This window comes from Trachurus trachurus (assembly GCF_905171665.1).
Source record: "Trachurus trachurus genome assembly, chromosome: 12".
Classification (NCBI taxonomy): domain Eukaryota; kingdom Metazoa; phylum Chordata; class Actinopteri; order Carangiformes; family Carangidae; genus Trachurus; species Trachurus trachurus.
In genome coordinates, this window is record NC_139908.1 from 17,558,873 (window position 1) to 17,573,373 (window position 14,501).

At 41.7% G+C, this 14,501-nt stretch overlaps 1 protein-coding gene across 1 annotated transcript in view; it reads right to left on the reverse strand.

Moving 5' to 3' along the window:
* Nucleotides 1-231: 231 nt before the first annotated feature.
* LOC310994480 (transmembrane protein 132C) overlaps nt 232-14,501 on the reverse strand; it is a gene marked incomplete at both ends in the record, with an annotated part of 135,282 nt that continues 121,012 nt past the window's right edge. The window contains 4 exons of the mRNA XM_083983189.1: nt 232-1,314; nt 1,872-2,063; nt 7,657-7,966; nt 11,494-11,702. Coding sequence (XP_083839315.1) covers nt 232-1,314; nt 1,872-2,063; nt 7,657-7,966; nt 11,494-11,702 — 1,794 coding nt within the window. The remainder of the gene's footprint in view (nt 1,315-1,871; nt 2,064-7,656; nt 7,967-11,493; nt 11,703-14,501) is intronic.

Sequence of the window (14,501 nt, forward strand, 5' to 3'; positions counted from 1 at the left end):
CGTGATAGTCTGTTTCTTGACCCACTCCGAGTACTGTCATGGTAACAACAGGGGCTGAACACACTGCCGTCTTGTTGTTGTTGATGAGGTACAGTTTAACAGCAGCCCCAGTCTGTTTCTGCACCCGTCATACTTGATCCTTCCTTTCCTCCCTCTAGCCCTCATCCCCTCCATAATCTGAAGGCATTCAGGTGAGTTTCTCTTTAGTTCTTTGAAAACACCCAGTACCCCCTATGCAATGTTCTTAATTGCATTCTCATTCAGCTTTTCCATGTAGTTCCTCAGATCCTTTGAGTCCCCAAGCTCAATATCGGGACATACCCATTTTATCTCACTGGTCTGCACTAGTGCCAACGGGCTGAGCACAGGACAACCATTGCTGGACTTAACATTGGAAAAGGTGGTGAACTTCACTCTCTTCCTCTTGGTGGTGGGCGAGTTAAGCGACTCATTTCTGTGATCTCTCCCACTCGAAGTACACACTCCCACACCGGCATTGCCACGCTGGATGCCTCCATTTAATAGCTGACTGCCTTCCTCAAGGGTGCCAGTCAGCTCATCCTGCTGCTGTTGCTGCAGACAAAGCCCCTCCTCTTGGCCCAGCCAGACCCAGTCGTGAGCATGGGGCATGGCCTCTGGGGCCTCCAGGGACAGGTGCTTGCTACGGTATTTGTATGCGTAAGAAATGCAGTTAATAAGAAAGACCAGAATAGCCAGGCAGAAGACTCCCAGCAGAGCGTACATGCCGATCTCCAGGTCTGTTAGGCCACGGCGAGATGGCAACAAGTCCTCATCAGTGCTGCGGCTCCGAGGCAGCTCAGCCTGGTCTGAATAGTCGGAGAAATCGCCCGGGACTCTGGTACCACTGTCTGCTGATAGACGGCCCCCATTAGGTCTGACTGGAACATGGCCTCTTATGGTAGTTGCTCCACGGTTGATCAACCCAGTTTCCATGTCAGAGATAGATCCGCCATAGTATGGAGGATCAGGCCTTGTTCGCCGATCTCCTGGTTGTCTGTATTGCTCCTCTGGCTGACTAAACCTTACCTGCACGTTTGCCATGCCAGTGGCCAAAACAGTACGTCGCTTGCCCCTCTGGCACACCTCGGGCGAGCTCATTTCGACGCGCACAAGCAAACCTTGACCTTCACCCTTGGCAACAATGATGGGCCACTTCCATGCTGCACTGCGCTGCACTGCCACAACTTGTTCATCCAAAGAACTGGCCGCTAGATTAAAATGTGCAGTGTTGTAGTTGTCCAGAGGAGTCATGGATCCATCGCTGAACTGAAGCCAAGCACTGATGAGGGACTCCTTAAGAACAAAAAAACAAAAACAGATGCATAGATAAACAGAATTGGTGTAACGGCAGTAGCCCAGTATACATAGCCCTGGAAATAACTCCATCTGCACATTTTCTATTAATGCATAAAGATGACTGTAAACAGAGGAACATGGTGAGAGTGAAAGTGAGGCTTAATTACAATAGAAGGACTCATTGAAACAACTGGATAGAGTGGATTTGAAACTATTCTCCTGAAAGCCAAATATTCTTTTCTCTCCGAGGGAAGAGACAGTAGCCTTCCTCCATTTGAAATGATAATTACAGGAATAACAGAGCGGTTCAGTGGTAGGATATGCAAATCAAAGAGATGGCTTCCCTATATCAAGAGTGAATTAATTATACAAGAAAAATTACAATGAATAGACTCCATAATAACCCTGGTCCAACCCTGAACTTGTAATCCAAATACAATGCACAGTACAATGCTAGTACAGTTAAGATTAGACTTTCTCTCCTCTCATGCATGACAGGTTAATGATGAATAATGTCAAGTGCTGAAAGATGTTTGGATGTGTGGCTCTCGTACCTGTTTGAGGGATTCACTGACTTCCTGTGTGGCTGCAGTGGCGACGATAGCTCTGTTGCTCCCTGGGCTGAGCTGCAAGGACAGCGATAGTCCAGACACCAACTGCACCCCGAGCTCTGTCACACTCACTTTGTCGTCCAGCACCCTGATGCTCCTCTCAGCCAGGACCGATGCCGTCAGAGGGGAGAGCACCTGCAACACATGCAAAGACTTGCTGCTCATGGTAGTCTGTTAAAACCACAGATGACATTGTTTCTGCGAATTAGAAGGAAGAGGCCTCTGTGAGGCTTCTCTTATCTCATTGGATGCTTTAAGCAGCACCCGCCTGCTACACTGAAAGAAAATACAAAAGCTGGATTGAAAGAGCAAACCGAACATCAATTGGGCATAATGTGTTTCTGAATTTATTATTCTGTTATTTTCGAGAGCTACGGGGAAGGTTTTCAAGATCGACCAGTCGATTGCGATTGACGGGTTGGCGACCACCGCCCTAGATGATGACAGTCAGTTTGATGCTCAGTCTAACTTTATGCTTTGCAACTTTTGATTGAGACTCATGAGTAGTGTGGCCACATTTAAAAGGTCAATGCATGCAGGACATAATTTAGCTCAGTGGGTAGAGCAGGCGCCCCATATGCAGAGGCTATATTCCTTGCCGTAGTGGCCCCAGTTCAATTCCACTGGTGGCCCTATGCTGCATGTGATTTCTCTATAGCTGTCCTAAAGGCCTTTACCTTTAAAAAAGGTAAATGCATGTTGTTTTTGTGCATTTGTGGAAGCAAACACAGCCTCCCTGCACTGTTTCAATCAATAAATGAGTGAATGAGGAAAAATATACAAAACACATTTTCTGTATTCAAAACTGTTGTATTAATACCACCTACATGCCATGTAGAACTACAGGCATGTACAGTAGTTCTGCATACAGTGTGATAACCAAGCATACTAGTGCAAAAATGGTCCTAAACTAACATACAAATGTATAATCTCCACCCTATCCACCCCTGAGTTGGCAGAAGTGTAAGCATGTAAATTGTTGTGATATTGTTATAAGACGAGAATCCCTCCCTTCCGCTCCAATTAAGACTCCAGTCTCTTCTCCAGCCGCCCCCACACAGCCGCATTTACCAGCCATAATGAACTGTCAGCACCTATCACTGCCTCATTTGTACAAGCCCTTTTGCCTGTTTTCATCCCTTTGGTTTGCCTCTTCTTCATTTTCCCTTTTGGTTCCCACACGGAGGAACTGTTATCCTTGAATGATAAAATGCAGCCAGAATCATTGCAGTGTCTAGAAGAAATGGGAACTGTAGTTTATCCTCATCTCTGATATGTAGGAAAAGGTTAAAAAATCAGACTGGTGCTGATTGCATAGTTGAGATTTTTATGTTTACAATTAAGTGTGCACACTGATTGTTATTTATTTATTTATTTTTTCTACAAATGAAAGGGGAGTAAAAGAGGCAATGGCACAAAATGTTGATCTGAAAATTAGCTCCATAGGCCACTGGTTTGTTACGAAATGAAATATGGACATAAAGACAAGGTAAAATTAAATAATACAGTAGAGCAGCTGCATACCTTCATTTGGCAGTTACACTTCAGGCAACCAGTGATAATTCTAAAACCAGCTTTGGGGTCTCGAGCTTTTATCATTACAGGTGAGTTTTGTTAGTTGAGAATTCATAAGATGCCACATGCTTTACTAAACTGGAACTTAAGCTAGTGAAATATAAACAGGTAGCCTAAATGGATACCTGAGTGTGAGCAAGCAGTTAAAGAGGTTGAGGTATCACATTCTCTTAGCGGGAGCTGCTAAGCTCTCAACCTTGAAAAGAATGTCTTTCTCTTCTCAAGATACCAGATTGCACGATCTATAACCTTCCCACAGAACTGTGCACAAAATGTCAGGTGCACTTTTTGCATTCCTCAAACAGATCAACACTCCCGTCAACCTAACCCCAACATACTAACAAATGTTCAGACTTCCTGCTGCTTTCATCTCAAAGATGTCAAGGCTCCTTTGCGTGATTCTGTGGAAGTAGTGGGTCCCTTCTCCTCCTCTTTATCAGAGTCCTTTGTCCAATTTTCAGAAATGTCATGTCTCGCCTCCACCCCATTAGGAAGACTGCAGGTGCAGCCTATAGCCCTGAATCCATAGTTGTGAGATTTCCCCCACTAGACTTGTCAAGTCCCTTCCTCACACCAGTTCCAGAGTTTACAGCCTGCTTCATTCCTCCTCCAGGGATCAATTAAAGATCCCTTCCAGGCTTCCCCCTTCCCATTCAAAGCTGTCAGAGTCTTGTCTTGTATGATTTCTGTCCAAATCTCCAAAGGCTTCCTCCACCTGACCCCACAAAATCCCATTTGCACCTGCATCTAGTCTGGTGCAACCGACAATATTACCTCGCCCAGACCATGTCTCTCTGACTCATCATACTGACACTTTTGGAAAGGTTAATAGCTAAATGTGTTTTGCATGCAAGTAGTCTTTCCATAACATGTCAGAATGATGGTACTTAAAAGGACTCATTCATTTCTTCAAATACACAATTGAACTTGCAGCCGGGTGCATTAATGATCAAATTGCCAATTCTAGGGCCTCTATGGAATCTTCTACTATATCATTGGCCTTTTGAAGTCCTTGGCTTCCATTTAAATGTTAAATCCAAGTTCTTAATTGCAATTATTCACAGTTTAGTCCAAATACAATTCCTAATATATTATGCATTTAAATCCTAAATAAATTTAAGCATAGATCAGCTCTATATTTCCTGGATGGCTGACAGTGATTGAGGAGAAAGGACAGAGACAGGGAAAAAGCTGCACTCAAATTCACAATATCCATTTCGCACTGTCCATATTTGCTCATTGTGTGTCCTCTGGGTTTGACTCTCTTGACAGCATAGCTCATGAAGAAAGTGCCACCTCCCTTTTCAGATTTCGGATCCTTCCAACCAGCACATGAACACACATGACATACTGTAGGTAAGCAGTATAGTGCAGAAAACACTCAGTGGACACTTTCAGTTAGCCTTGCACAAAAGGGTAACACTGAAAACTATAAATACCTTTTAATCTTATAAGACATTGGTGATTATGTTTAGAATTTTGTAAAAAATGTTATTTTTGAATTTTGTAAGATAAGTCAGTAATTATGAATGTCTATTATTTTAGATATTTTACTCATTGTTTGAATAACAAAATGATACAGAAGAGCAAAAACAGACATTTAAAAATGTAAAATAAACATTTATTTTTCTTACACATTAGTTGGATCGTCCCCAGTGCTGTTGCTGGAAGGCCAGTGTGTACCTGCATAGATTTTGCTGTATTTTTAATGGCATGACTAAGATGCTTACATGGAGCCAATCAAGAGAGGAATGTAGCTTTTCTTCACACCAACTATGAATTAAATAAAAGGGAAATAAAGGTCACAAGAAGTGGTGATATTTAAATGGCTTGCACTGTTTTTAGGAAAATTAGGAAAGCCACTCGAACACGTAACCCTGGTGGTCCACGTGTTTCGCTTCAAGTGTTTACATGATTTCTCTGGATTAGGGCCAAAGCCGGGTCCTAAATCAAGAGCATGTTTTCATTCAGAATGACTTAACCTTTCCACAGACTACCTGAGCAGCATACCAAAGGCTATGCTGAGAAACATTTTACTTGCACTTTGATGGCAAAATGTTGATTAAATAGTAAAAAATAAAAAGTCACAATCAAATCATCACTACATTCAATGGTACAATTAACCTTTATGTTCATGTAATTTAAAAGGCAGTCACTAACCTATTACATGTAACAGGAATTGTGAGATCTAACTCAAGCATCACTGTAGGTAAGAAACAAAAGCTGATTTAAAATGGTTCCTTAATTGCTCTAGAAAAACAATATAACACATTTCTTATGGCTTAAACCCATATTTGTATAGGCTGTCCTTGGTAGCTGCAGTGATTATACTTCGATTGCAGTGTCAACAATTGGAAGGCACTTGTGTTTGAAATTGGACCTACAATTGATCTGAATCAAACAAATGTCTTGGTGTCCTTAACACATTTGTCAATACTCTTGAGTTTAATTGATTATGTTTAAAATGAAGGAAATGATGGAGAGAGCAAATGCAGGCATACACTTTATAGTAAGAGAAGGATGAAAAGGATATAAAAAGCCTGTTTCACCACTTATGCACTCTGTAGACACATTTAATCCATTCATCGTGAAGTACTCTGACAAATCAAATGGCTTTTGACACCGGAGATGAAAATCTAAAGCTAACGAGGGAAAACGATCCCAAAACCCCCCCCAAAAAAACAAAAAAACATTGTAAATAAATTGTAAGTTCATCTTTATACTGATGCAGTGCTGGCTCAAGTATAATCATACGCATATTAATTTACTAGTGAACTGGCTTGAGTGTTTTATAATCAGTGCTGGATCTATAACTGAGTTACAGCATTTGAGTTTTTCTTTTAAGTTGCTCTTCATGTTTTTGAGTTGTGGTCAATTTAACCTGCACATTGTGAACATACAGTAAAGTGCTCCATGGGTTCACTTCATCTTTTATCATTCCATGTTAGTCTGCTTGAAAAAATATATGGACGGAGGCACAGCTGCTTGTAATCATCATTGTCAGTATAGAGGGTGTTAGAGCCTATGACAGTCATATGCTAGGTTTTGACCTGGTCTTGTTTCCGTTTGAATATTGAGCTGAATACAGGGTGATCTCTCGCATCTCTCTTTGTGACCTTGTGTCTGTTTAAACAATGTCCTGACCCACCAGTGATCCATCCCTGTGTTACATATAATCACTCCTGCGCAGCACACACAACCCTTCAATTGATAAATAAAGACTGAGAGACTGATTCCAGTCCACTGCTTCTACAATGTTGTTCTGTGTTGTGCTATCTTGTAAATGCCAGATTGGTGTTGATTTACAGTGAGTGGGCATGCGTGTCGTCCTGAGTGAGGACCTGGCTGTTGTATTAGATAAATAGTTTTCTGAATATGTGTGTGTGTGTGTATGTGAGAGGGAAGGAGACATAGAGACCGCAGAGGTGCAGGCTTTTGTTAGACGTGCCAGGAATGCATGTTTCTCTGTCAACTCATGATGGGGCTTAAGTGTTTGTGCCATGCTGCAAATCAATGTAGTTGTTTTTCCAACTCCTTTTGCTTTCCACTGCCAAGCCTGCTCTTTCTGACTCCACATTTTCTATATGCGTAGCCTCCTTCCACCCTTCTGTCTTTCTATTTTTCAACTGTCACTGGCCAGACATGCAAACAACCTAAGCTGCATTAATTATTGCGGCTGGCTGGCTATGTGGGAGCAAAAGAGCCAAACAACTTGAAAAACAAAGACTCCAACATATTTGTCTTGCTACAGGATGAAAGTGTAGATGTAAGTCCATCCTCCATTTATACATCTATGTAACTGTCTTCACCAATCTCAGTAAAAAATACCATTTTCTGTCTGCTAGACAGGTATTGGGCAGTTTTGCTGGGAAGGAATGATTAAGAATGGGGATAGACTTGTCTTGTATTTGTATTTGTCTTGTGTCAGTGTCAGAAAACTTGTGGTGGGGACTGACTTAGCTTTACAGCTTGCAGTGATAATAAATAAAACAGCATATCTCTTTGACTGACATGATGAGCATCCGGTAACGTGCCCCTAACAATAACCCCTGATCAAGGCAGATGTGTCAGTCACTGCCGAGTGGTGATATAAATAACAATACACTGTCATTTTCTGATTGCACATGCACAACATACACATTTATATAACAACCTGTAGTTTGGTGGTCCCAGCGCTCAGTCCGATTAAGACCTGGCCGTCCATTAGCTGGGCAACCCTCGGGTCGTCCACCCTCAGAGAATCTTTCACCAGTTGTGTCACTTCCACTTGCCAGTCACTGCCCAGGAGGAAGTTCTGCTGGCCCAGCCCGTCCTCATCCGAGGCTCCTCTGACCTCTCCTGCATCCGCCACGAAGTGCGTGAGGACACGCAGGCTGGTGCTCTGATACTGCGGCGCACAGGCACTCTCTGTCCTCTCGTCTGATGGATTGCCATTATCCTTATCATCCGTGACCCTCTCGTACCTAAGGGAGCAGGATAACAGGCGCAGATGAGCACTGGGAGTAAAACCATGTCCAGTTAGTTGCAGCACTGAGGAGATGGCATGAGCATACCCGAGTTTGTTTCTGGGGTGAAAAGTACTGAGAGCCTTTTTGTTTTTGGAGAGGTGTTCAGTAGAAAAGACACTTTAAAGGTTAAAACTATAACTATTCAACTTTTTCAAGGCACGTTTTTCTTATCACCATTAATGCCTACATGGTCTAAATCCTCTGATGGTATTAACTGGAGTCAAGGCCTCTACCGTCAGCCATGCTGCAGTCTTTTTGTTTTTTTTCTGACCTCCCAAAAGTCATAGTGTTTTTCAAAAATCCATTAGAACAGCTTGCAGAGACAAACTACTGCCTTGCTTGCTTTCTCATTTTCTTTAAAAGGGCAGCTGATATTTTGCTGTATGACTGCCATTTATTTGGCCCACGGCAAACACTTTGCAGATATAGCCATCTCAGAGGATACGTCAAGTAGCAAATGAATGTTTGTGAACCCAGAAGAGGAATCTTGTGACACATTTGTCCTGTTCTTTTCCTCCTGTTTAAGTGCGGCCTGTACGGTACTTTATCACATTAAAAGATCCGCATTAAGACCGCAGGCGGCAGGGACGGAAGGAAAGAGAAAATGACTCTTTATGTGTTCCAAAGGATTAGAGAAGAGGGCTAATGGGTACCTGGGTGTGCATGACAAGACAGTGATATACAGTGCAGCAATAATATGGCACCCAGATGTTTGATACAAATGATATTCTACTTTACAACAAGCTAATGGCTTCCTATAACACAAAATTAGACGTGATATCTTAGATCTATCGATTCTGTTCTGCTCCACTGTGTTGTATTTTCTAAGCAGTTTGTCCTGTTTCACGATTAATGCGCCAAAAGTTCTGGGAACCATTTCTTCCCAGAAATACATTAAAACTGCTTGTAGACACAAACTATGCCCTTGGCTACAGTAATACATCATAGTAAACAACAACATATTGTATTTTTCGGGGCTCTAAACTGAGCTGTGGGAGCTGCGATGAAGGGTAAGACCCAGCCTTCGACATAGATCCACTCCAAAGTCTCAATGACGATGAAAAGAATAATGGCCCTGGCTGTTAGTTGCGTATGTCACTCGATCCATCCTTCGCTCTTTATCACAGTATAGGTCTATTATGTTGCTCTGTGCATTGTCACTGTCATCTCGACTCTCTCTCACACATTGTAAGTCAGGCTCTCACTCTATATTTCTCACATCAGTCCCTAACATGACTTTCCTGTAATCTATTTTTCAACTCTCTCACTTTGCTTGTTCTCTCCCCTGCCTCTCACCTTTATTCTCTCACTCTTTCAACTCGCTGCCTGCATCTGTCTCTCTACCAGTCAGGTGGCCGGAGGGGAGTGACAGTGACACTTTCCATTAGGTTTAATGAGGCATGGCCGGTCAGGCAGAAAAAGGGGCTGACAGGTTAACATGCTGGGGCCCAATGGCTTGGCTTAGTTCCTGTAACTTCCCCTCCACCGCCGTCCCCTCCCCACGTCAGCGAGGGGACGGCAATCTAAAACCAAGGTGACATTTGTGGCTGGCAACAGAAACATGAGGTCAGGTCATGTTTGTAGCAGTGAGTGACAGGTCAGCCAAGGTGTCGGATTGTAATGAGGAGGCTTGCACGGTTGTGTGAATGAGCGCACGCATAGTCTGAGCACGCTTACACTGATGAGCCTGTGCCAAGAAAACATTTATTTATTTATGTATTTTTCAATTTGGCTCTCCCTCTTTGGGTTTTTTTTGTTGTTTTTGTGCAGATGAGGTTCGTGCAGCCTTCAGTGATGCACATGACAGACATGACTGATGTGATCAAGCACAGATAGCAGGGGGCATTTGTGTTAGAGTGCCACCCTGTGGGTTCTCGTGCTAATGGGAAATGACACTGAAGTTTGTGACTTTGTGGCAGAAGTGTAGTTTGACATCACTTTGATTTATGTCCCTTTTATTAGCATTTCTAAACAGTATATGAACACTTAAGAAATGCTTTAGTATGCTATAAAGTTGCTGAAGTTACAGCTGCAGTGTGGGTGTGTGTCCACAACCTTAAGTCGTCCTGTGGCCACCAATAACCAGATGGTGATGATAATCAATCACAATATAGTAAAATACAAATCGTCATGTAAGATTAATGTTCATATTAGAAGTTTTAGTCGTAGACACATAATCTACATGTATTAATGTATAAAATTGTCAATCCAGTAATGCTAAATAGATGCAGATGTTCAATAGCAGATGACAGTGGTTCTTTGGACTGTTAAACATCAGCTGGTGATCCTACATGGGGTTTCTGAACCTGAATCACCAGTGTTGGAACCAGTGAACCAGGCTGGCTGATACTGTATATCAGCTGCTATTAGCTACAGTGATCAAAGGTTGTATATCATGAATATAAACTAGGTTCGAGGTCATTTAGAAACGTTGTGTCACCATTTTGTAGTGCCATTTAAATGTAAATATCCTGCTTAATATGTATCTTGGTCACAATGAAAATAGGAGCAAATAGAAGCAGTTTGTATATGAATTGTTTATGTTAAAAAAATAATAAGCATTAACTGATGTCTGTATTAGCTTAGAAAGCCTTGAAATATAACTTACAACACTGCAGACACTTGTAACGTGACGCTCTCACTCATTCATGTGAAAGAATCGCCAGCAACTAAGAGGATGTACGGCCACGTCACGTAATTACTCTTTTCATTTCCCCTCCAGCTACTGTGCCTGACAGGTCCACACGAGTAACAATCTCATACCTTTTTTTTTCCATCACCGACTCTCTGCCGTCTCAGTGCCTCATCTCTTACTTTCTGTATGATCACTGGAAACAATCACGATAATAGCTATTATTAAATGTAAATTAGCAAGTGTGCTTCACTGATCATCTATATTAATTTGAGCGGGATTATTTCTATTCTAATTAGCCGCTTTCGTATGAGTGGAAAAGTCACTGATTTACATATTTTTATTAGATCCGTCTTGTGCAACTCACAGACCAGTGTGGACTGTGTCACTTTTTTAGCCTCAGGAATTTTGTCCACGCTTTGTAATGCTTAAAATGATTAGTCATTTCTTATTCAGTAAAAGTACCTTTCGGGAAGCCGGTCTAGTGAATTATTAGACACTCATTATAACTCCTCTGCAGCTGCACCTGCATTTTATGCCTCATATGACTGCACCAACAAGCCAAATTATTGTAGCCGCCAAGTGAAGAATGTGACGCTCATGCAGGCGCTGTTAAAAACTTCTCAGGTTAATGACCTAAATAAAGAGATTTGGACTTGTCTTGGGACTATTTTAAAATAGCCAAACTCTGGAGGGATATGTATGTGAGGCACAAGAACCGCTCTGCCTCTGCCTCCAAAGCTGCTGATGTAGTACTCCAGTGTTTGCATTATTTAGAGGTTGATGTCAATTTAACAACAATGCATAACCCAGCACGCTATAGTGTAAAGATACAGCAGTCAGGTCTCACCTCCTGTTGCCCATGCTAACTGGGACCCTCCAGCCTTTAATCTGGCTGAGCTCGGGGTCGGCCACGTCAATGAGCAAAGGCAGGCGGGGAATCCATACGCTCATCTCCAGCTGAGCGCTCAGGAAACTGTAGGTGAAGTTGAGCATCACTCTACTCTTTCCTCTCGTCTCCTTCCCGTTGACGTACACGTAGTCACATCGCGGTGACAGCTGGAGAGAAGAGGGGAGAATATGAGAGATGACAGGGTCAGGGGCAGATGCAAAGAAAGAAGAAACAGAATCAGTGTCAAAATGAATACTTGTACAAAAGATGACTAAGTACAGTATGTCTTTCTATAGGAAGAACCATGGAAGAAGTGTGGCTTGAATCAGATTCAGTCATTTTAACTCCTTTGATGACGATTATCTTCTGTTCCTTTGTCCAGCTGAAGTTTTTTTTTTTTTTTTTTTTAGTCGGCAGCCTCTTCTGATGCTGAAGGGTGGAAAGATTTGGCATTGCTTCAATGAGAGTCTCAGGTCTCCTCAGTTTCCTTTGTCTGTGCGTGTGTGTTTTTGCAGATGCATAATTAATGCAAGTGCATGCAGGATAATATGCACGCAAGTAATGTGACTTTGGTCCAACTTAACAGATGGAGCTGAGAAAGGACACAAACCTGCTACATCCAAATGGGGAACAAAACACTCGCTCAGACTGAATTATGATTGGCTGGATAAACAACAACTGCAGTGAGTTACCGAGCTCTCTCAGATGCGTCTCCAGCACACAGAAACGATATAGCAGGAACATTAGAAGTGTCTGTCATTATCTTCAAAGTACCACAATCTCCTCATCAAACACGTTTGCCTCGCGACAGCCAAATCTATTTAACAATCTGTCATCGAATTTTGTTTGTAAATCACTCGCATTTTCAATTCATTTCAATCTCAAATACCATCATAAGCTTGACTGGCACAAGTGATAATTTCAGCACATGTCTTCCACTACTGACAATTGCTTCTTTCTAACAAACCAGTCACAAGAAGACTGTTATCTGTCTCCACTTCTTTGCATATAGCTTGGCAGCTTTACTCACAAATGATGTCAGACCAACCCCTCACTCGAAGAAACAAAACTGACAGCTTGGGATCTGTCAGCACTCTCCTCCTCCTCCTCCTCCTCCTCCTCTTGCTTCCTCTTTCTTTTTCTTTCCGACTCTTTCACCCTCACCCTCACTCTACTGCAGTGCTACTGTACTGTACACCCTACGTGTTAACTCTACTCCTGTAAAGAGAGCAGGCTCTACTTCAAAAGGGACTGTTTCTTTCACGCTGGAATTAACGAGGGTGAAGGCTCGAGACTTTAACTCTGTTTTGCTCAAAGGACTCGGTTAAATAAAGGTTCGCTTTCGATCAATAGTTATTCCAGCGTGAATCACATGAGGAGTGGTTGTTGTGAACATAATCAGTTTAAAGTTTCCTTGATTAAACTGGTGTAATGTGAAGGTGTTGCATGCAAATCAGTTCACTAAATCATCAGAAAATTTAATCTTGGGGGGAAAAACTGATAGTACTGTATAGGCTTGTGATTGAAGTCATTTATTACAGAGAAAATGCCTTCATTCACGCTTTCCTGTGTGAAGATTCTCTGAGTCTGTGTTATTTTTGTTCAAGTGTGAGTCCACTTCTAAGCTTGTTGGCCACTGTCACATACTGTTGGCGCTGCAGGGGAGCAGCAGAGTGGCATTGAGGCAAGGCTCTTGGCAGAAACCATGAACCTCACAGCGTTTGGATTTTCTTGAAAAATTAACTCTCGAGTCCCTCACATAGAAATCAGTTTCTAGGCAGCTCTAGCCAACTGCAGTCAGTTGATACATTTTTGCAGGTTGCATTACAATCTGTTCACTCATGGGCAATACAAAAAATAAGTGATTTATACATGTAAATAGTTTCACATTCTCATGCTCAAAAAAAGAAAGAAAGAAACTAGCCTGTTGTTTCCAGTAGTCTCTTTTGGTGTGTATACTCCACACATTTTTCCAAGTTTATTAAGACAATCGTGTTATTTTAATGAAATACTGACTTTATTGAGTCCATATTAAGTAAAAGAAAAATATTCTTAACAATTAGTTACCACTTGAAGATTTTTTTTTGAGTGTACCTTTTAATTATCAAGATGTCATCTAGAGCTTTAATGAAAAACCAACGATTTCTTAATTGTAAAAGGAAGGAATTTGACATCATAAAAAAACAACAATGGAAGTAATCGTCAGTTGCCTGCATGCAACTCGTGTGTTCATATAAAACCAATACAGGTAGTAGAGGGGAGATAATGTAATCCAGAAGAAATGGGGGAAAAAAGCACATTAGAGTTATTAACTGTTCAAAAGTGTGAAGGTGCCAAACTGGGGTGAGATGTATTTTTAGGTCAGGAGTGGAGTATCCTTAAAGAAATCCAAAGTGTTTATTACACTCATGTGCCATGTAGTATTTTACAGTGCAGCATGCTATAAGTAGACATGTAAACTGCTATAAATTTAATGGCACACTAAAAAAAGACAAAAAAACTATTGTTTCTTTGTGTGAAGAATGGGAGCTGTCAGTTTGGTGCTCACAGTTAATGCCTGTGGTGCGATGAGAAGATAATTATGGATGATATACTATATGTAAATTAGTCAATTTATGAGTACACATGCATGTACATTAGAGGCACCAATGCACAGGGTTTCCTAAGGCAACCACCCAGAAAGGAGCTGAAAGAACCCACTTCACTCCTCATTGAGTGTCTTAAGCCTCACTACTATCCTTGTCCCTTCTTCCTCATTCTCTCTCTTTCACCCTGATGCTGAAATCAATTTATTTCAAACCATCTCATCTCTAGTTTTTTTTTTTTTTTTTTTTTTTCTTCCCGCTTTGTTTCTCCACTGTACAGCCATCTTTATCTTTCCCTCTGAAAGGTATCGGAGATGATAACCGTAAAGATTTAACTGAGATCTCTGGAAGGTGACATCTTCTGCGCTGCATGAAAAATTT